The 21,205-nt window shown below is 52.7% G+C and overlaps 7 protein-coding genes across 7 annotated transcripts; 4 read left to right on the top strand and 3 right to left on the bottom strand.

Moving 5' to 3' along the window:
• Positions 1–113: 113 nt before the first annotated feature.
• Positions 114–936, top strand: SMAC4_05526 (uncharacterized protein; the record flags this gene model as incomplete). Its single annotated transcript, XM_003349194.2, has 2 exons — positions 114–244; positions 327–936. 2 exons carry the CDS (start codon positions 114–116, stop codon positions 934–936), a joined length of 741 nt encoding a protein of 246 aa, XP_003349242.2.
• A 270-nt stretch (positions 937–1,206) lies between these two features.
• Positions 1,207–2,599, bottom strand: SMAC4_05525 (uncharacterized protein). The gene is made up of 4 exons (XM_066090304.1): positions 2,276–2,599; positions 2,122–2,177; positions 1,645–1,799; positions 1,207–1,517 (listed from the first exon to the last, which is right to left on the bottom strand). Exons 1-4 carry the CDS (start codon positions 2,563–2,565, stop codon positions 1,446–1,448), a joined length of 573 nt encoding a protein of 190 aa, XP_065945985.1. The 5' UTR covers positions 2,566–2,599; the 3' UTR covers positions 1,207–1,445.
• A 318-nt stretch (positions 2,600–2,917) lies between these two features.
• SMAC4_05524 (uncharacterized protein) lies at positions 2,918–4,660 on the bottom strand. The gene is made up of 4 exons (XM_003349192.2): positions 4,159–4,660; positions 3,894–4,101; positions 3,682–3,832; positions 2,918–3,622 (listed from the first exon to the last, which is right to left on the bottom strand). The coding sequence occupies exons 1-4, from the start codon at positions 4,241–4,243 to the stop codon at positions 3,122–3,124; spliced, it is 945 nt and encodes a 314-aa protein (XP_003349240.1). The 5' UTR covers positions 4,244–4,660; the 3' UTR covers positions 2,918–3,121.
• Positions 4,661–5,141: 481 nt separating this feature from the next.
• Positions 5,142–8,453, top strand: SMAC4_05523 (uncharacterized protein). The gene is made up of 7 exons (XM_003349191.2): positions 5,142–5,630; positions 5,703–5,773; positions 5,848–5,870; positions 5,954–6,012; positions 6,077–6,192; positions 6,248–6,373; positions 6,434–8,453. The coding sequence occupies exons 1-7, from the start codon at positions 5,591–5,593 to the stop codon at positions 6,836–6,838; spliced, it is 840 nt and encodes a 279-aa protein (XP_003349239.1). The 5' UTR covers positions 5,142–5,590; the 3' UTR covers positions 6,839–8,453.
• A 2,234-nt stretch (positions 8,454–10,687) lies between these two features.
• Positions 10,688–15,801, top strand: SMAC4_05522 (uncharacterized protein). The gene is made up of 4 exons (XM_003349190.2): positions 10,688–10,817; positions 10,886–13,537; positions 13,626–14,522; positions 14,681–15,801. The coding sequence occupies exons 2-4, from the start codon at positions 10,984–10,986 to the stop codon at positions 15,469–15,471; spliced, it is 4,242 nt and encodes a 1,413-aa protein (XP_003349238.1). The 5' UTR covers positions 10,688–10,817; positions 10,886–10,983; the 3' UTR covers positions 15,472–15,801.
• A 182-nt stretch (positions 15,802–15,983) lies between these two features.
• On the bottom strand, positions 15,984–18,706 carry SMAC4_05521 (uncharacterized protein). The gene is made up of 5 exons (XM_003349189.2): positions 17,969–18,706; positions 17,516–17,901; positions 17,281–17,447; positions 16,823–17,222; positions 15,984–16,756 (listed from the first exon to the last, which is right to left on the bottom strand). Exons 1-5 carry the CDS (start codon positions 18,180–18,182, stop codon positions 16,586–16,588), a joined length of 1,338 nt encoding a protein of 445 aa, XP_003349237.1. The 5' UTR covers positions 18,183–18,706; the 3' UTR covers positions 15,984–16,585.
• Positions 18,707–19,286: 580 nt separating this feature from the next.
• On the top strand, positions 19,287–20,608 carry SMAC4_05520 (ribosomal protein P1). The gene is made up of 4 exons (XM_003349188.2): positions 19,287–19,426; positions 19,687–19,764; positions 19,888–20,023; positions 20,121–20,608. The coding sequence occupies exons 1-4, from the start codon at positions 19,358–19,360 to the stop codon at positions 20,165–20,167; spliced, it is 330 nt and encodes a 109-aa protein (XP_003349236.1). The 5' UTR covers positions 19,287–19,357; the 3' UTR covers positions 20,168–20,608.
• The last annotated feature ends 597 nt before the right edge of the window (positions 20,609–21,205 follow it).

Genomic DNA, 21,205 nt, shown 5'->3' with positions numbered 1-21,205 from the left:
GTACTAATTCATTGCCATCCCAACGGATCCTTCCGACACCTCTCACAAATTCGACGGACCAACCAACCAATCAATCATTACAATCTCGACTAGTCAGCCAGCCAACCCTCAAGATGTCTTTCTCCAGCCGTAATACCCAAACTCCCGTGGTTTACTCACCTTTTTCTTCCTCTTCGCACCGGACCGCCACAACCACAACCCCCAACCACCCCGGTCCCGGCCCCGGCCCCGGCCATGGCTGCTAGTTCTAGTAGCAGCGTGCCATAGCTCGTTCGCGTGTACGGGGAGACGCTGCAGGAGATTCTTGACATAGTATCTCCCTCCAGCAGGAAGACCGGCGAAACCAATACTCCGGTCTTCGCATCCTCGTATTCTTCCTCCTCCTCCCACGGGACTGCTACAACCACAACCACCACCACCCCGGCCACAACCACCCCGCCCACGACCACGGCTGCTACTGCTAGTTCTACTACCAGTCCTAGTTCAAGCAGCAGCGTGCCAGAGACCTTTCGCGAGTTTGGGGAGACGCTGCAGGAAATCCCTGATTCGATTAAGGACATCTTGGCGGAAGACAACGACAGCGCCCCTCCTTCTCCCTTATTGAGCTCCTCGGGTCTCTCCTCCTCGGACGACGACGGCGGCGGCGTTCCTCTTAGCTACGAAAGCTCCGATTCCTCTTCGGATGACGACGATGGCGGCGTTCTTCTTACCTCCGGAAATTCCAATGCTTTTTCGAGTTCCACTTCCTCGAGTTCTTCGTCCTCTCATGGAGAGGCAGGTGGAGACAACGACAACGACCACAACGACAACGACAACGACAACGGCCACATCCACTTCCAACCGCAGCGCCACCCAACAAATGTCAGGGGACAGCTCGTTTGTGGATTATGGTTCGGGTCGGAGGCTGATTTTGAGCATTTTAATCTCCGGGGGTAGTGGGGATATGATGTGAGTGAAAGTAGGTGAAGGAGACTGAAAGATGGAAATATGGGAATTGCGAAGAAACAGGGGGGTCATTTGATGATACATGTGTAATGATTTGATGTAATGTTTTGGATGTTATGGGATTTGATGTAATGGGATATGTATGGAACAGATGACTATTGTGGGAATTGGAATTGGAAACAGAAACGGAAATGGAAACGGAAATGGAAACGGAAATGGAAACGGAAATGGAAACGGAAATGGAAATGGAAATGGAAGCAGGGACTGGGGAGTATGATCAGATTTTGGTTTGGGTATACATACACAAAGGCGTTAGACTTGGTTATGACTGGGAAAAATATATTGAGTTTTGGAGGCTTCTATAGCCAGCTCTTCGCATATGCGTCGATAGTTCGGACACTTAGAGTAGTCACTCGAACACGGAAAATCGATACCAAGAACAGTTGATCTATGAATCTTCTGTGACTGACAATCTCTACTTAACCTCAGCCTCGTAGTATCTACTGCTTCTGCTGGAACGTCTGACCAGGAACAGGGAAGCGGAAGGCGCACTTGAAGGGCCACATCTGAGCCTATTTCCGATACGTATGTCAACTCTCCATTCGCACCCAGTCTTGCATCCATGCATTTCCATGGCCTCTCTGACATCCGATATAGAGGAAAGGGTAAAGCGAAGGCGAAGGGGAGGGGGTTACGTACCTTCTCAACATCCCAAACTCCCTTCTGGGCATAAACGTCCCCCTTAAGAATCTCGATCACCTCCTCGCGGCTCTCGGCGAGCAAGACGATGGTGGAGCCGGCAAACTTGAAGGTCTTGGGGTCGTCGGAGGTGGGGGGCTCGGAGAGTACGGCGCCTTTGGGGGGGAGGTATGTTAGCGTTTTGCTTTTGTTTTCAGTGTAGTTCAGGAGGGGGTTTGTGGGGGATAGATGTTCGTGAGAGAGGGAGAAAGGAATGGAGATGAATGTATGTGGGGGAAGATAGGTAAGAAAGGCTAGGTGGTGTGAAGTTGCTGTGACTGTCCATGGTACTCTGAGGAGTCTGTGGTCCAAGGGGATAAATAGAGCATGAGGAACCATGTGAGGGGATGGGTTGAGATGTGGTAAACTCTTGAAGTGAGATGAAGTGGTGATTGAAGTCGGCATAACTGAAGAGTCATTGAAATAAAAGAAACCTACCACCCATCTGGAAGCACCCATTATCGACATTCTTGCCGAGACCGGCGAAGTGGTCACTATACATCCCATTGTTAGCTCGGTGTCATTCTCCCATGGATGGGGTTCTTGGAGCTCATCAAGAGCTGCATAATCTGAAAGTAGAGGGTGCACCTACGGGCGAACCTCCAACCTCTTCTCACCAACGCCCTCAAAGTCCGGCACGACAACGAGCCACTCAATCTTCTTTCCGGTGGTAGCGGTGGTAGCCATTGTTCTGATTCTTTGCTGAGTAAAGAAGTTGTTGGAGATGCGGGGTGCGGGGTTCGTAATGGTAGTTGTAGGGTTGAAGAAGGTCAGAGTGGAGGGGGAGAAGAAGGAGGAGAATGGTCGGCTAAAGTGGCTGCTGTTTAAGCTGCTGTGGAGAGCTTGTCCTCCTAGCTGGAGGGTGCGAGATCGGGAGGCCATGGTGCAATAGTAATGGGTTTCCGGTTGTGGTCTGACTGACTCTTGGAAATGTACAACTGGAATTGGAGACGGATACGTTCGGGTCAAGAAAGTGCGGTGCGAAAGAGGACGACTGACTAGAACTAACGGACTATATCCGAGCCGAATGTTACTTTCTTACGAGAGGTCCAAGGGATTGGCTTTTTGTTTACTTTGGTTGCTAGGTAGTTGAACTGCCGCGGAGGAACCTAGTATGGGGTAGGTAATTCGGAGGTGGTGGGTCCAGCGTAGCGTGGGTTTAATGGCGGCCGTAAAGGTACCTACGTACGACATTTGTAGAAATCACAAGTTAATCTACAAATCCAAAAGAAGATGGTTGATTTGCTCTTTAATTCCTCTTCATTATTTGTCAAACATAATCTGGAACCATCAACGCTTCTGGACATATCCGTCTTTTCATCAAATCTGCCGTTTAAACTTCGCTTGAGTTCATACCAATACCATCCGCTCGACCACCAGCTTAGCGTGCAGCCACAAGTTCACTGATTGTGTCTATGATTGTGTCTATCCATCCCCCCTAAGTGACGATGAGCACCGCACTGGGAACCAACCCAGCCTCCTTCAGCGTCTGACCAAAGTCCACTCCAGCTTGCCACGTCTTCCTGGGGAAGGTCGTCGAGAAGCTTGCAACCGGGAGTCCGTTCTCCGTCTCCAACTGCTGGGCAAGCTCAAACAGCGTGGCATCCGCAGCCAATGTCTTCATAACATTTCCCTTGGCAGTCTGCAACCTCAGACGAGCCTCGTTGTGAGAGGCAGCCGGCCTCGCGGCAGCCGGAGCAGCGGCAACAGGGGCAGCTGTAGGTGCGGCCGGAGCCCTACCCTCACGAAGCGCCTTCGCCTCCTCCTCCTTGCGCTTCCTCTCGGCCTTGTCGGCTTCGATCTTGGCCTTGATGCGTTTCTTGGCCTCGAGGTCGTCGAGCTTCTCCTGGCGCTTCTTGGCGGCTTCTTTGATCTGTTCCTTACGGGCGAGCTCCTCCTTCAGGTCTTGTGTCTCCTTGGTAGCCTTGCGCTTGATTTGCTATAGATTCTGTTAGCAAGATTGTAATGAGAGCTGGGGACGGTTTGCGGTGACGGCACCTCATTGCGCTTCTGCTCCTCCTTGTCAACGAGAGCCATTTTCTCCCTCTTCTCCGCGAGCTTCTGGCGGAGCTCCTCCAACCTTTGCTTCTTCTCTTCCTCCGTTAGAGGGGCAATCTCTTCGGTAGATTCGGAGAAGTCTGTGTGCTGACTGTGGTAGAGTTAGCTGGGTGCTATGAACGGGCAGGGACAGGACCGGGCAAGAAACTGACGTCTTGGAAGCGTGGAAGGCGGCAAGGTCTCCGTTCCTGAACCTCTTGCCGCAATCGTTGCAAACAAGGGATTTGGCGCCCTCGGGAATGTTTCCGGAGCCGTCATCCTCTTCATCGTCGTCGGCTTTCGCGGTAGAGGCAGCGCCGGCCTGCAGCTCCTCCAAGGACTTGTCCTGGTTCTCCTCAAGCCAGTTGAGGGCTCCTTGCACTGCTCATTGTTAATATCATATCCGCGTCACCGGGTAGGTATCTGGGAAGAACTGACAGCCACCAGACTTCTTGACGGCGAGTTCGGCGCGGGGGCGCTCGAAGCCCATGTCGATCAGAACCTCGAGATCGGTTTGGCCCATTTTGGTGATTGTTGGTTTGGTTGGTGAAAGAGACGTGATTGCTGATAAATATTAGGTATTTAATGCAGTGGAAAAGACTGGCTCTGGGTGTGCGATATGGTCGAATGTTGCTGGAAATAAGATAGTAGTGGCAACTTGGAAGTTGAACGAAGGAGGGGTTCAGTTAAAGATGCGATGTGGAAGCTGTCAACAGTTCGGATAGAAGCAGACGGCAAGTGGTTCCCTGCAATTAAGACGTGGCGGCAGGGTTGGCAAACTGGCAAGACATGGACAAGGTTCAAAACGAAAACTTTGTGACAGATTGTAAGCTCAACCTATAAACAGAGATATAGTCTGGCTCTTCGAAAGGTCAGAATGTTCACCGTGACCTCAATGTTGTTGTTGTTGTTGTTGTTGTTGTTGTTGTTGTTGTTGTTGTCGTCGTCAACGATGTTAACGGTTCGCAATATGTCCAGGCTACCCGGGGCACGTCATTCAATACAACCCTTGTCCGTTGCTCGGACAGTGATGCTAGCGCTACTGGCAGCTGGAATACTCAGTGACAAACTGACATTTGCCCAAATTGCTGCCAAATGACAAGTCGGCAAACCTGATTTCCTGACTTTGACCCTTAATTTCAGTGGAGATACGTGGACCCCACGCGATAACCCCGGGGCCCAGCAGACATGGAATTCGGCTCGGGAAAGTGCTCCCAGCAGGTGAAGCTTTTTGAGATTCTGAGGTTCTGGGGTTGGGGTCCAGTATGAGATCAGCACGGACCCATGATCTTGGCTCGGTTGTGTCTTGGCGTCTTGGCATCTTTTCAGTCGCCTGGCGCCCTCCTGAAGTCGACAGCGAATCCAGCTGGAAACAGGCTGCTGCTGGCTTGTGTCCAGGGTTGGTCTATCCCAGCGCGCGTCGAACCGCCGTCACTGTTGAATGTCGTAACACATCATCTCTGGCGGCAGCCCTCTCTTGCCGTGTCGTCGTCTTATTATCAGGTTCCAGCTTCTTGTTTGGAAACAACACCTTACACTATCACACCTCACCTTACAACATCCATCCTACCTACCTCTGGGCTGCTGCTACCTAACACGTCTCTTTCTACGTAAACATTCTCCTTTGACGAGACGAATCAACTTCGGACGGAGCCTCAGCAGAATCGCATTGCCCTTGTCTGGCATATTTCGCAAACCTACCTATCTAATACGTTTAACTCCATCCCCCATCCCTTTATTTCCCCCCACCGAGCATACTAGGGACGGCCAATAATCCCCCGGCAACATTTCCCGTCTTCCCATCGCGAAATCCAAGTCGCTTTAGAATTTCCCAAAACCACCAAACCACACACACCAAACGATCGCCAACATGTCCGTCGAAATCGATCCCCTCGAGCTTGGTTTCCGCAGTACGTCCCGTCGCGAATAGCAACCACCGGCCCCGATTCTCTAGGATCCCCCATCGTCTGACAAGAAATTAGGGCCCTTCACTGTGGAGGTTTCGCAGATCCTTAGGATCAGGAACCCCAACACCTCTCCGGTTGCCTTCAAGGTATGTGGACATGGTCGCGCGTTTGCCGTGGTTCGAGAGTTGCTTGACACATGTGCTAACTTGCCCTCGTACAGGTGAAAACCACCGCTCCCAAGCAGTACGTTCCTTCCTCGGCAATGCGCCGTAGCGCAAACGAATCCCCAGTCCAACGATACAGGCACTTACCAACACTCTCTTCAGATACTGCGTCCGCCCCAACTCGGGTCGCATTGAGCCCGGTCACGATGTCGAGGTTTCCGGTCAGTCTTCGAATACCCAGTATCATACGTCCAACCTAAGTTCTCGTGGCTCACATCCTCTTAGTCCTCCTCCAGGCCATGAAGCAGGAGCCACCTTCGGACGCCCGATGCCGCGACAAGTTCCTCGTTCAGTCCGTTACCATCACCGGTGACAAGGAGTTCACCAACGTCGCTCAGATTGTGGGTTATATCTCGAACAGAAGAGGATGAACCAGTGCTGACAAATACGTCATAGTGGGATGGTGCCGACAAGTCCCAGATTCAGGAGAAGAAGATTCGCGTTCTCTGGCTGCCAGCCTTTGGAGAGGAGACCACCTCACCCGTGGCTGCCACCCCTATCCGCCCCTCGACCTCGAGCCGGGTACGTTTACTTTCGCCTACCCCTGGCAACGGACGAATAAACTAACAATCACATGCGCAGGTTGAGGAGACACCCGCTCCTTTCACATCCCCTAGTGAGACCCGATCTTCGACGGCCGACACCCGCGAGATCAAGCAAGAGCCCGACCTCGCCGAGAACTTCCAGAACACTGTTGCGGCGGCCGCGACGACAGTACAGAACACAGCTTCCGAGACGTACGAGCAGTTGAAGGAACAGTTGGCCAAGGCTCAGGCGACTATCGCATCCCTCCAGAACGACGCGACCAGCGGCCTGAGACAGAGGAAGGCGGCTGTGGCCGACGCGGTGGGCGAGCAGGCGTCGAACGTGCAGGCAACCGCCCAGGACCTCGCGCAATCAGCGAGGCAAGGCACCGAGGGAGTGCCAGTCCAGATTGCGGCGGTCCTCTGCTTGGTCAGCTTCCTGCTGGCCTATATCTTCTTCTAGTGCACGAACACCGGTCCATTTTCTATCATTGTGAAGGCTGCCTCAGTACGTCTAGGGTTCCACAATACAACAACAACATAATCCTTTCCCGTCCTTTTTCGTTTTCCACGGTTTTCATATATCGCCTTTCACTCACTAAAAACTTGTTTTCCCTTTGTCGTTGCGGTGGATAGAGTGGCAGGACCAGGGTGTAGGATGTGAAGTAGGCAGCGCAGGAAGGGGAAGAAGACAAGAGAACAACACGCGTAGGCCGGGGTTCGTTTCGTTTGCTCACGGGGGAGGAGGTGAGGTGGACGAGCTGAAGCGGGTCTCCTTGGTGTTATTACAACTAGCTTTGCAATTCCTTTGCTCCAGGATGTATAACGAGCGGCTACGCTATACTATGCTAGGTAGGAGGCTAGTAGGACTTTAGGATGGAAATACCAGCACTTGATAATATGCAAGGGAATCGACAGTCGTACCACAGTAGACGAGAAGTTGTGTAGAGAGGTATGTTTATACAACTAGCCACGAGAGTTATCGATATTCGAATGCCCTAAATGCAGAACTTGAGTCCTTTCTTCCACTTATTATCGTTTTACTCAGCTCTGAGAGGGATTCAGAAGCTATCTACCAACGTCGAATCTCCAGTCTAGGTTGCTTGGCCTTTACATGGTCCAATGGTCGACTGCTCTTACCAACACCTCATCCCAAGTCCACATCAAAATCCACCAAGTCAACGATCTCTGCCTTAAGGCCTATAGTTACACAACCTTATTGTCGGTCATTAAAGATCGATACCCAACAACTTCCAGACAAAGCCCGACATCAGACAGCGCCAGCGCCATCCTTCTCGGTGGCCCAATGATGATGAGACGGGAACTCAAGCGCTTTGTCATCATCTAGATACCGCATTATATGTCGTGGACAATGCCCATCGTGGAGTTTCGGGATTAACCGCCAGGGCCATACAGCCTTGTAAAGAGCCTTTCAGCCTTACCTTACCTCTCTTATTGAAGCCGCGTTGATTATGCCACAAACAAAACAGAAGGCTCGGAGAACATCATCAGTGGAATACATAATGTTATCTCCGTTTTCTCCCACCGTTTTAACTCGGAGAAGATTTTGAAGTGATCGACTCCCGCCAAGCGAAGCCAGTCAAAGGTCAAGTCCGACGGTCACGTCTTGGCTGCCTCGCCTGCTCGTGATTGCCAAGACACATGCCGTTTCTGCCGCTTCAAGCGCTGCTTGTGGCGCTCACGCGGGAATGTCGGCATGTCCATGTGGTTTGAAAGTTGCCCTGTGGTGTCTGGGTGAGTGTTTAGTGACGGACGTGGTCGCAGGTGAGGTCGGGCTGAGCTGCCAATGCCTCAGCCACTTCTTGGACAACTAAAACTAGCAGGGATCCTTGGTGAAAGCGGTGATCTCCCGTCAGCGAAATCCACAGGATGGAGAAGAGGGAAGAAACGAAACGGAATGGTATTGGGAGGAAGAATGTGAAACGGAGATGAAAAGGATCATCGAAAAGGCAGGATATTTTCTGTGAAAATGGTATTCCGAGACACACAACATAAGAATTCTGTACAAGTTGGCACCTTGGATTCTTGACTCCAAGCAGCGAGCCAAACGCAAAGAATGGAAGATCGAAGACAGGGAGTGAGTGACTTCGCGATGGTTTCCTTGGCCTCCCTCGCTGCTGTTGTGAACAGGAACCGATGACGAAATGTCCTCTCCGCGCCATCTGTTTGGGCACAAGCGTTGAAGCGGCCTCGCGGCAGGCTTCTGCACTAATAAAAGTGGGTCTCTTACTGTGTGAGTGACTGAGGTGCTTTGAGTCCCTTTGAGTCCCCTGCTGCAAGTCATTTTCAGCGCATCACTTGTGCAGAATGCAGATGGATTCGTGCTCTCCATTTCAACCCGAAGTCCCGAACACTTCCATGCTTTCCGAAGACAGAGAAAAGTACATAGATGCAGGTGCGGCGTGAGATGCATTATGCGCCGGATATGGACGACAACACTCTATCTTATTCTGGGGTTTTGAAGCACAAGTAAAACTGTTGACGAAATCAAGGAACAAACTGAAGCAGCATGAAGGGATTCAGAAGGCTGAAGAATGTTGATGACGGGAAGACCAGGAAAGAAAAAAGCGGGGGAGGGGCAGTCATTCCCGGCCAGGTCAGAAGGAATCCCATCCTCGTTCCCTCCCAAATCCTAATCCATCATCCAACCAAAAACATCCCGTCAGGTGCCCTGCACAACCTGAAGTCACGACCGTCGAGGGTCATCCGGCCAAGGTCAAGGGAGGGATGCCCGGATGGCGGGAGTGATGGAGGGGCAGAGGGGGTCACCGTTTTCCTCTCACAGACTGCAGAGTCACCGAGATTCGAACAAACCACTACTGGATTTTGTAACAATCCCTCGTGCTGATCTGGTCACAAGGCTGTTTGTTATCAAGGATAGAGGCAACCAGAAAGCCAGGGTCCGTCCCAGCACTCCCGCTCCCAGGTGAAACGAGAAGTTTCTCCCGCCTACCGCTCGGTTTTGGCTCAAGTCCCGAACTGCTTGTTCAACAGAGAGACAGGGCAAAAAGACGGGACATAGGACATACCGTGTGTGGGTACTACAACAGATAGGTACCACCACCACAAGATCTCCCTTCGAGGTAGAGGTAGAGGGTGCGACCCCGAGGGGCAAACGGACGGATATCTGCAGAAAAACACCTTACCCTCTCAGGCATCTTTCGGTACCCTGCTGCTATCTCATGAGAAAGTTGGCTCCTGCTGTGTTTCGAGAATCTTCAATGACAAGAGTCCCTTGGATCCGTCTTCGGACGCCGGAATCTCCTGATCTGATATCTACTTGATGGAGAATATCCACCGCGAGACAAGTACCTCTACTCACTGGTCACCGAACTATGCAAAAAGGGTCTCTTCCGGCCGCATACACACCAGGACAGCTTTATGTCATGAAAAATGCAGGGCTTCTTGACAGTATCTCGAGGTTGCCTAATCAGCCAGCTGAAGGATTTTTAAACTTGTTGGTGTGTATGAACTGAACCACATGTGTAAGACGGGCTGATGAGGATTGCGGCCGACCGCGGTCTGTCCGCCTGTCGAAGTGATGACTCGCCTGATACCTCTCTCACTCAACAAACGGATGCGAAATGCTCTTTACCCGGGCCCGACGAGTTAGTCACATATCACGTCCTCCAGACACAGGCTTCATGAGACCCTCACAAGCTTTCAACCGCCTAGGCTAACACAGAAAGGTTCCAGAACAAGCTCGAGTTAACCAGCCTTGTAAGAGCTCCCGTCTGTTTGAAAGACATGATGAGTTGGCGGCCTTCAACGCAGGTACTGACTGCACCGCCGCCCTAAAAACGTGGGCCAACCTTCAACGTTTTTGAAGGTTGGAGGATCATCGTATCTTCTGGTTGGTTTCCACCAGCATGGAAACAAGCGCTGAATGTTGACTGGAAATGCCGCCGGCCCTATGAAGAGACCATTCATGTGCCCACACCAAGTTTGGTACTTGTACCTTGGTTTGCGAACCGGCCAGGGGACCATGGACAAGAAACAGGTTGCCTGATCAACTTTTTACCATACCATCTTGAGGCATTACACCTACGTAGTATGACTACCTAACTATACCAGCTAGGTAGTAACTAGGCGCCAGACCAGAGAGATGGAAATACGGTCTCACATTGATACCAAGACCTGCTCACCACCGTCGACGTAACTGAGCCCCACCCAGCCATCCCCATTCCCACCCTTTTCCACCATTCCCACTCGATCCCGTAAAGCACCCCTCCTTGCCCACTTGACCCCCCCGGCTCTCGCTCTTATACCAAGGACTCAGCCTCTCTGCCTATCCCACCTCTCTCTCTTCTTGCTTGATTTTGCTCAAAATATTGACTCTTCCCACTCATATTTTTTCTTACATTTTGCGACTTGATCAGATACCCCAAAGTTGAAGGTTTTTGAGAGTTGTTGTTGTCGTGGTAAACATTCGATCTCTACACCCCTGAAACGTACTAAACAAACACTTACACTACTCTATAAGCTATAGTGGATATTTCCCTACTACTTTGACTACCATACCCGGATTACACAAGGAAGCTCAGGCCACCAGTTCATCCGACAGAAAGAGACAAGAGAGAGACAGACATGGCCCAGGTCTACCGCGAAACCCGGTACTCCCGGGATTCCTCCCCTTCAGGCGACGAGGGCTACAGAAGGACAACTACCCGCCGTTACAAGCAGGCCCCGAGCCACAGCCGCGAGAGAGTCTATGAGCGCGAGATTGACGTCATCGACGATGACCGCCAGGGTGCCCGTCTAGACGGCCGCTTCTACGGTCGTCCCACCGGCGGCGAGCTTGTCCTTGATCGCACCAGAGATGACCGTCTCTATCCCGACCGCCCACGATCTACCGCCGGCCAGGGCACCACCTACGTCGAGCGCCGGTACCGAGAGACGGAGGACTGGGATGGCGACAACATCCCCGATCGCGAGCGCACTGTGGTCGAGAAGCGTCTGGTTACCCGCGACGATGACGACCGCCACTATCGTCATGACTCCAGCCGGCACAGGGACAACGACGGATGGGAACGCCATTCCTACTACGATGCAGAGAGGGACGCCGAGGTGCGTGTGGAGAGAAAGGTAGAGCGTCGCGAGGACGGCTCCGAAGTCATCCTGGAGCGCCGGATCCGGGAACACGTTGACCATGACCACGGTGCCGACGTCGAGATCTACCGCAAGGAAACCGAGTACTACGAGCCTGCACCACAGCCGCAGCCCATCGTCATCCGCCAACCTCCCGCTACCGTGGTCGTTCGTGAGCGCCGTGACGACTTTGCTCCCTATGTCGTCGAGAAGACCGAGGAGGAGTACATCGTCGAGCACATCGACGATGGTCACCACCACAGCCACAGCCGCCATCGCACTGACGGTCATCACTCCCACTCGCGCTCTCACCACCGCCACGAAGACGAAGAATACTACGCCGGTGCCAGCCGTGTGTCCCGCCGCGACGAGCATCGCAGCCGTAGCCGCTCCTCCTCCGGCAGCCCCCACCGCAAGCGTCACATCGCCGAGGGCGCCCTCGCTGGTGCCGGTGTATCCGCCCTGATTGCCTCGCGGCGCAACAAGGAAGGTGAGGTAGATAAGCACAAGGGGCGCAAGATTGTCGCCGGCGCCGCTCTGGGCGCTCTAGGTACCGAAGCTGTCCGCCGCGCCCACAGCGCCTACAAGGACCGTCATGAGTCCGATGACGAGCATGACCGTCGCTCTCGTTCGCGCTCGCGTTCCCACTCCCGCATCAAGACCGGCTTGGGCATCGCCGCTGTTGCTTTGGCTGCCGCTGGTGCCGCCAAGTACTACGAGTCCAAGAAGATCGAGAAGGAAGAAGCCGAGCGCGGTCGTGCTCCCCGTCGCTACAGCGAGAGCGACTACTACTCCCGTTCGCCCAGCCGCAAGCGGTCCAAGTCCCGCGCTGGTTCCGTAGCCAAGGCCGCCCTCGGCACCGCCGCCGCTGTTGGCGTCGTGCAGCACATCCGCCACAAGCGAAGCAAGTCCCGCCATGGTTCGCGGTCTAGCAGCTCCAGCAGCGACCGCAGTGGACACCACTCCAAGCTGAAGACCGGAGCCGAGATCGTGGCCGCGGGGGTAGCCGCCGGAGTGGCCAAGAAGGCGTACGACAAGCACAAGGAGAAGAAAGAGCGGTCGCGCTCGCGCCACGCCGCCGACGACCGAGACCGTGAGTTCTACGATGACGACGGATATGATCGCGACCGCGATTACCGCTCGCACAGCAGAAGCAGGAGCAGAAGCCAACATCGGTCCGCATTACCCTCTTCCCAAAATAACCATGCCTCCCAGAGGACCGTCGCTGATGATCCTGAATCCTTAGGTTTGGTTGAGTACGGAATGAACCCCGTGCCCGTTGATTCCCCCAGAGATGATGAACAACGACAACAACAGCAGTCGCATAGTAAGAGCAACAAGAAAAAGACGGCGGCGCTTGCTACGGCTGGAGCTGTTGCTGCTGTAGCAGGCGCAGCGGCAGTAGCGAGACACAATAAACGCGACAAGGAACCACCGCCAACGCCACAGTTACTATCTGCCGTTGAAGACTACGATGATAACGGGACTGTCACGGGGTATGAGTTGGCGGCGGAGGAGCAGAGGGAGAAGGAAAGGGAAAGGGAACGCCGCCGGCGGGAGAGGAGAAGACAGAGGGAGCGGGAGAGAGATGAGGAGATGGGTGATACGTTGTTAGTTTCGAGAGCGAGAGAGCAAGAGGAGGAGGAGGTTGGTTATTACTCTGATAGCGAGGATAGCGAAGAGGAAAGGATGAGAAGACGGAGGGCCAAGAGTAGAGACCCCGAAAGAGTGAGGGAGAGGAGCGAGAGGAGGGCTAGTAGAAGTCCGGAGAAGAAGGATAAGTCGGCTAGGAGTAAGAGTCGGTTGGGAAGACTGGCTGCTGGTGCTGCGGCGGCGGGCGCAGCGGCTATTGGGATTAAGAAGTTGGGTGATAACAAGGATAAAAAGGACAACAAGGAGAAAGAGAGGGAAAGGGAGAGAGAAAGAGAGAAGGGAGGGGATAAGGAGATAGAGAGGGAAGAGAGGGACATTGGATTGGTGGAAAGAAGAAATAGTAGGGATAGTGATAGAGAGAGGATGGAAAGACAACGGGAGAGGGAACGGGAACGTCGACGTGAGTTTCATCTTCCTATCTTTTTACCATATGTCTTTCTGTGAGACTCTGCTACTGGAGTCGTTGATACTAACATGACCACAACTAGGCTACGAGGAACAATCCGCTCCCTCTGATCCTTTCTACAAGCAGCAGCGACGGCCAGCCTCACCTCCTCACGCGTCAGGCGGATATGCCCCGGTACCTCCCACGCCTCCTGCTGTCGCGCCTGCTATTGCTCCTGTTCCAACAGTGACAACTACACCACCACAGCCAGCACAAGCACCACCACCCCCGCAGCTTCAATCACATCGTTCATCAACCGCCGGGTTTACTCAACTTCCGAACATGACCTTCACCGATCCGAATCAATTCCAAACACCGTATCCCATGGGGCCGGAGGTGATGCCGATGCCAATGCCTGGATCAGGACCAGCACCTGTTCAACAACAACCGGTTCAGCAACCGCAACAACAGCACCAGCAATACCAGCCTTACAACCCACAAGACTATGTTGCTTCCTACCCACCGCCTCCTCCTGGTCCTCCAGGGCCTTCGGGTCCCGGAGTAGAGGTGCCGCCGGTACTAATCCCAGGCTCGTCAGCTGCGGCTGCGGCTACAGCACCACCACCAGTGGCTACCGGTTCATTCCAGGGAGCTGTTCCTCCTCCACAAGAAGTTCCCCCAGCACTGAGGGCTCCCCAAGGAGTACCAGCTTCGTTAATGGTTGGCGCGCCGTCGCATCTTTCGCAGTCGCAGTCGCAGTCGGTAATCGGGAACCGTAACCGCCCTGAAGATGTGAGTATACGATCATCTACAAGTCCCAGATCTACTAGAGATGCTATGATGGGTATGGGTGACGAGAGGGAAGAAGAACGCCGCCGTCGCCGCTCAGTGAACATGTCTAGGTCTAGGCCTAGGCGGTCGAGAGGTGATATTGGCGTCGTTGCCGATAGTGGGAGTGGCAGTGGTGGTGGTACGAGGGAGACGAGAGAGAGAGAGAAGGGTGCGTCTTCTTAGCTTGATTTTCCTTGGTCATCTGTTTTTGGGTTTGACCTGTTTTATGCTGCCCCTTCTGTCTGCCCCTTTCCCTTCTCACCCCATTCAGTACAGTTTAGAACAAACCACAACGTCACGACAGCGATGCTAACTACTCCTCCACAGATGGTCTAACAAGTCCAAGAATCGCTCTCCACCCACCCACACCCACCGACTCTTCTGATTCTGCTTCCGAAACCGATTCCCCCTCATCTACCCCCAAAGACAATGCCCCACCCGCCTCAAAATCAGTAACCTTCATCCCCCTCTCGCCCAAATCCTCTCAAACCCTCCAGCGCCACCACGAAGAACAAATGGCCAAAGAAGCCGCCAAGCGCATCTCCGGCGTCGACCCCGACAACGCTTCCGATAACTCTAACGCTGCCTCCGAGGACTTTGAGGATAAGCTGGATAGGGAGTTGAATGCGTTGGTGCCTGCTAAGTATCGGTCTGCCGAGTCATCCTCTTCTTCTCACTGTAACCGGAGCCGGGACCGCTCTCCATCTAAACGCCACGGGAATTCGGATGAGGGTGAGGATGACAGTGACTCGACGCTGGAAATCTTACCAGATAGATTCGACAGAGACGGCCAACCTCTGAACCCTAGGGATAGGAAGATGCACTCCAGAAAGGGCGAGTTCCTGTACCATGATAACCACGGTAACGGCCTCAAACAGATCGCTGGCACGGGACAATGGGGTATTAGCGGGACTGATGCACAAGCTGTGGAAAGGATCGTGAGGAAGGTGGAGGGGGTACTTGAGGGGAAAGGAAGCTGGACGGGACTGGTTATGGGGTTATTGAGTGGACGGTTGATGGAGGGTGGGGATGGGGATAGTGAGCTTGGTGAGGCGGTGAAGCCGAGGAGTAAGAGTAAGAGTAAGAGGAGGAGGGGGATGGCTAGGTTGGGGGTTTGAAGGTGTAACGTGGGTGTTAGTAACGGTGATTGTTGATGGTTGATAAGTGATGATATGACGACGGTGATGCACGGTGGAACGGCGACGATGGGGTTTGGATATGATGACTGATGATGATTAATGACCATTTCCTTACTTTGTTATTTCTCTCCATTTTTCTCCTCTCTTTCTTGATTTGGGTATTTTTCATGAGTTATGCTTTGGTATCTAGATACGACGTTCTGCTTTTTCATGTTGTGCTTTATGTTATGTTTTGCCGCGTTGATGTAGTTAGTCATTCTCCTGTCTCTCCTTGAGTTAGTATGATACCAATACAATATGGTTTGGTTTGGTTTACATTCGACAAATATTCCCTTTACAATTGCATGCTTTGTTCTGACCGCTGTAGGAACTCGCTCATCGCTGGACTTAATGACTTGAATTAGGTTGTTGCTCTGTTGGTATGTAACTCCAAACCTATTATTACCATGTTACCTATCTCAAAACGTCATTGACCTGAACATTTTCTACTTGTAGTTGACTCTCGGAGTTGCAACTTCACATTTCATTGTGTGAAGAGAATCAAAACATGTTACGGATCGGGACGAAGGGAATTTGATTGACTGCCAAATGAGAGAAACATATATTCCGAGCTTGATACGCTACAAAACCTATAGAAAGGGTTGGCACGCTCTTTTGACTAAACACTTGACGAACAAAAGCCATGACCGTAATCGTAGCCACTTTAAACCTACACGCCTGTTTATGCTCTTTGATAATAACATGTTGGGCCACTATACAGACTGACTTGCACGCTCCCCTCCTCCAGCCGATAAGTATAAGGAGATTGATGCCATGGAAATGACATAAGGAAGAGAGCATAACTATTACGGTCTCGTCACCAGACAGACAAACACACAGAAAAACCGAGCAAGTACCTGTCTGGCCAATAAACAGAACAATGATACAGAGCAGCTGATGATGAGGAACCCCTTCGATTCGAGATCCCATAAGGTATGTAGACAAAAACAGACGCCGCTAGATGAGAAAAAGAAACCACAACCACTAAGTGAGTACCAAATGCCGCAAAGCCACCAAGTCTATATCAATGTAAATCTTCGCTCAGGTAGGTAAACTACGACGAGCCATCCTTCTCTCTCTCCTCCATCTCCTCAGCCATGACCTTTAACTCATACGTAAGATCATAGCACTCAGCCAGCAGAGCGCTAACGCTCCCCTGACCCTCGGGTATATCGCCGCCGACCATGAACTTGCCATCGACGCGCATGTTGTCGATGGAGTTAAGCTGTAATCCAACGTTACTCACTGCCCAGAGCCCATCGCCCAGTTGGGGGAACAATGACAAACATACCTTCATGCTGTAAGGGTACAGCTCCCTGACCGAGCTGACACCGCCCGAGTCCTTCACCTCGATCAGGCACCGCTTCAACGTCTGCAGCTGGTTGTAAATGGGCAAAAGGGCCTCCGACACCGGCTCCGACGAGATCATCAGGTAATAAATGTAACCGTAGCTCCTCCTGATGAGGTACAGCAGCGTGCGCTGCACGTACAGCTCGGCCGGCTTTCCTTCGTCGTCGAGCCAGTTACCGTCCACTCGGCTTTCATCGATCTTGTCAAGCTCGCGCTGGTAGTCGTACAAGTCCGTCTCGCGCAGCGACCAGGCCTGGGTGATGGAAAGCTTCTCAAGCTCGTTGCGGATGCTGACGAGCTGCTCGTGCCTGGACTTGAAGGCCTCGGGGATGACTCCTCTCCTGAAAGGGGGTTAATGACTGGCTGGCTGGCAATGGTAAAGGGCTTGGTTGTACGTACCTTTCGAGAACAATCTCCGACCACTTAAGGCAGACATCGACCAAGTGCGACACCCTCTCGCTTCCGCGAAGAACCTTACCGTCTGGTCCGACAAAGTGGCCATCCACCCTTGACTCGTCAATCTCCTTGACCTGCGCTTGTAGTCTCTGGACCTCCGATGCCGAAAACTGTGTAACCTGTTAGCTTTACCCCTCATCCACTCTTCTCGTATCCGTCCGCCCTTGTGCGTCCTTACCTTCGCCTTGGTGTTCGCAAGCGACATGGACCGTAGTATGGAAATCAGCCTCTCGTGGATGCTCTGTAGCGGATCCTGCAGGCCATCCACCCTCTTCTTCAGGTTGTCCAGAGAGCTGTGGCAGAGTTCTAGGCGGTTGGCCAGGAGCTCGATAATGTAAGGCGAGTGGGAGTGGTCGGTGGCCGTCATGACCTTGTCGAGCTGGGAGAGGGTATGGCCCATGCTGTTCAGGTCCTTGGCTGAGTAGAGGTCGGCCTCGGTCAGATGGTCGAGTAATCGCTTGATGGTTGAGGTCAATGCGTAGGCCGCGGGGGCTTCTTGTGTGCGGCCGATTGTCATGAAGAAGAGAGAGAGAAGCTGTAGGCAGCTTTCGAGGACTCTATCGACTGTTGGGTTGTGTTAGATTAGATCTTTTTGTTTCAGAGAGGGACTATGGAGGATGCGCATATGTACCTCTGGTCTCGGTAACCTTTTCCCCTTTCCTGATCTCGTTGAGCTCCTTGACCTGCTCGACAACCTCGTCATAGTGTACAATCACATCTTGGGTGCGGATGTATTTCGTTCGGTCTCTCTTGAGAAGCAGGAGCTGGTCGCGGATGGCTGAGAGCTTGTCGAGGATAGCTTGCTCACGCTCATCTTTCGGCATGGGCATCGCCGGAGTCTCCATTGTCGCGATGTGTGTTTTGTATGTTTATGGGTAAATGTCGGTGAAGTCGGTTGCGATGTTCAAGAGTTGGCTCTGTTTCATTAACTTATGGTCGTTCGAGGGTCGATGTTGGTTGATCGGCAAGAGAAGAAAAGAGAAAAGTTGCGAAAGAATTGTTGAAGAGAAAGACTGCAGCCAAGCAATTGGGAAAAGCTGCTGGTTGCTGGAGCAAGGGAACGAATGTTCGAAACGGCGGTTCCTTGTTCAACTTGGTCTTCTTTGATCCGAGGGGCACTTGTAGGTAAGATATGTAATGCGCCTCAAACAATGGGCAGAGTGCAGGTTGGGAAAGTTGTCGTTCGGTTGATGGCGTCTATGTTTTCCCCTTTCCGAGGAGTTGTCAAAGGGATCCCCGGGATGATTCCAAAAACCTGAGACAAGTGCAAATAGTTTGTTGATGAACGCTGCTTCCTGATTCGTGCGCTTTCCCCTTGTTGATCTCTTTTGGGTTTTGCGGAATTGCTGCCCGGAGAGTGCTGGTTGCCAGAAATGCAGATGGGGATGCTTTTCCTACAGCACCTCCTGCCCCCAGCATCGGCAGGCACTCCGCTACGCCAGGAGAAAGGCCTATGGCGCCCCGAATCCACAGCGGCGACGTCAGTGGGTGCATGAATGGCGGCGGGGCGAAGGAGCTCCATGGTGGGGCTCTTGGAGCAACACGACCGACAGGGGTCGAGGCCTGGCGGGAAGCTTGTCGACCACTCGTCTTGGCAAGGCTGGGCGCCAAATGCTTCCCCAAATTCCAGGCCATTGTTCAACTGGGGAACATCAGTCGTCCCGATCCGGTACAAGTGCGACGGCATGGACGTGCCTGGTGTTGGGCGGCAGCACACTTGGTTCGGGTTGGGGTTGGGGAACCGCCCGCTTGTTTGGACATCGTGGGGCTGCCTGGCTGTCTTGCAGTTCTCCAAGCGTGCACAGACCAGGCACAGAGAAGCCCAAAAAGTCTTGGCGGTTAAGCCGCTGCCAGTCGCTTGCCAGCTGCCCAGCTTTGTAGGGTCCCAGGGCATTTTTTGAATTGCCCACAACTAATTAAATTTCCCTCTCCGCGAATTTCTAGCTTGGACATCATCCCACGATCGAACAGCCCTCCCGAGACTCAGCATCTTTGCGCCTCGACAATCAACACCATCAAAATGTCTACTGCTGAGCTGGCTACCTCCTACGCGGCGCTCATCCTCGCCGATGACGGCGTTGAGATCACTGTGAGTTTGCGACCAATGCACACGATCTTTTGGGGGAGTTTTAGGTGGATTGGGACATTTGGGATTGGGGCACTTTCAGAACGCGTCCCCTCGCGCCATGTACACCGTTATTGCTCGACATGCGCTCAACGACCAGGGGCAAATGACGAAATGTGGAATGAGGGGCAAATGGGAGTGGAGGAAACACATTCATGATATGAACAAACAAGCGATTGGGAGGAACAATGTTGACTAACCAAACCTGTTTTCGCATGATATAGGCCGACAAGATCCAGACCCTCATCAAGGCCGCCAAGGTCGAGGATGTCGAGCCCATCTGGGCTTCCCTCTTCGCCAAGGTACGATGAAACCACCACCACCGACGACGACAACGGACAGGATTTCCGAGAGGAGGAAACGATATTATTGGGAACATACGAAGAACACGATAAACTGACTGGAGTCTCTTTTGCGACAAATAGGCTCTTGAGGGCAAGGACGTGAAGGACCTCCTTTCCAACGTCGGCTCCGGTGGTGCCGCCGCTGCCCCCTCTGCTGGTGGTGCCGCTGCCGCTGGTGGTGCCGCTGCTGAGGAGAAGGCTGAGGAGAAGGTTGAGGGTATGTGGAATCATCATCTACTCGCTGCAACCCCTTTCCCGGGGCCGTTGCTGTTGCTGCTGCCAGATACTGACTTGCGTTTTTTGCACATTTACAGAGAAGGAGGAGTCCGACGAGGATATGGGCTTCGGTCTCTTCGACTAAACGAAGAAAGGGGGCTTTCTTCTGGTTTGGTCATGACCTCTCGTTTCCAGTTTGTTCTTCCAAAGCTTGCATGGGTCTGCGACGGTTTCTCGCACATACGACTACGGTTATGGGAGGCTTGTGATATCAGGGGTCGGGTTCATCGGCGTAGCTTTACATGGACAATGAAGATGCGCTTTTGAGCAAAGAAAAAGAAGTTAAAAAAGACACTTGGAAGGCTTGCTCTCTCCATTTGTTGAAAGCGACGACGGGTTGCCAACAACCGTAGCCAGACATCCGTCTACGACGACCGACACAGCGCGCCCGGATGTTTGATTCATCGAGCACAACGATCCCCAAGCTGTTTTGATACCCGGACCTGAGGTTCATGTTCACCGTTTTGGAAGACGAATGGCTACAATGTCTTGAGAAGCAGATAGACAAAAACTATCTGTTGCTGGTTCCAACTCCCGCCGTGTTCACTTTACGACTCGTGTTTGTTTACTTTGCCATGACCTACGACGTCATCCCGATCTGTCTTCAGACGACTGTCTTCAAGGTCCCGATATCACGATTGTTCATCAACCCCTCCTGCCACCTGCCACTGCGACGCGGTTGGGACCGCGTTCACTTTGGAATTGGAATTGGAATTGGAATTGGAATTGGAATTGGAATTGCCACAGCCCTGTGTGCACCTTGCTGGCCACGACTCCATTCCCAGGTCAATCTCTCCAGATTTCTAATCCACTGATCCCAGACGCAGATCTTATCGATTGTTATCAGTTGTCCCTGACGATAATGGAAGATAAGGGAACTGAGGCGATCCACAGACTCACCCTCACTTCCTGCCACAACATCACCAATGACTCTCCCATGCAATCAAGGGGGTCAATGACATCGATTCCCTCCTTTGTCGTCCCGCCCCACGAGAGTACCAATCATGATCATGTCAAAGCCTTGACTACCTGATTGTACTCTTAGTGTGGGGTTCAGGTACTTGAGAAGGTAAGCAAAGGGAAGCTCATCAAACCTCAACCACAACTTTGTCGCTGAGCACAT

Source organism: Sordaria macrospora, chromosome 2, assembly GCF_033870435.1.
Source record: "Sordaria macrospora chromosome 2, complete sequence".
In the NCBI taxonomy this organism is placed as follows: domain Eukaryota; kingdom Fungi; phylum Ascomycota; class Sordariomycetes; order Sordariales; family Sordariaceae; genus Sordaria; species Sordaria macrospora.
This window is presented reverse-complemented; position numbering and strand designations above follow the sequence as displayed.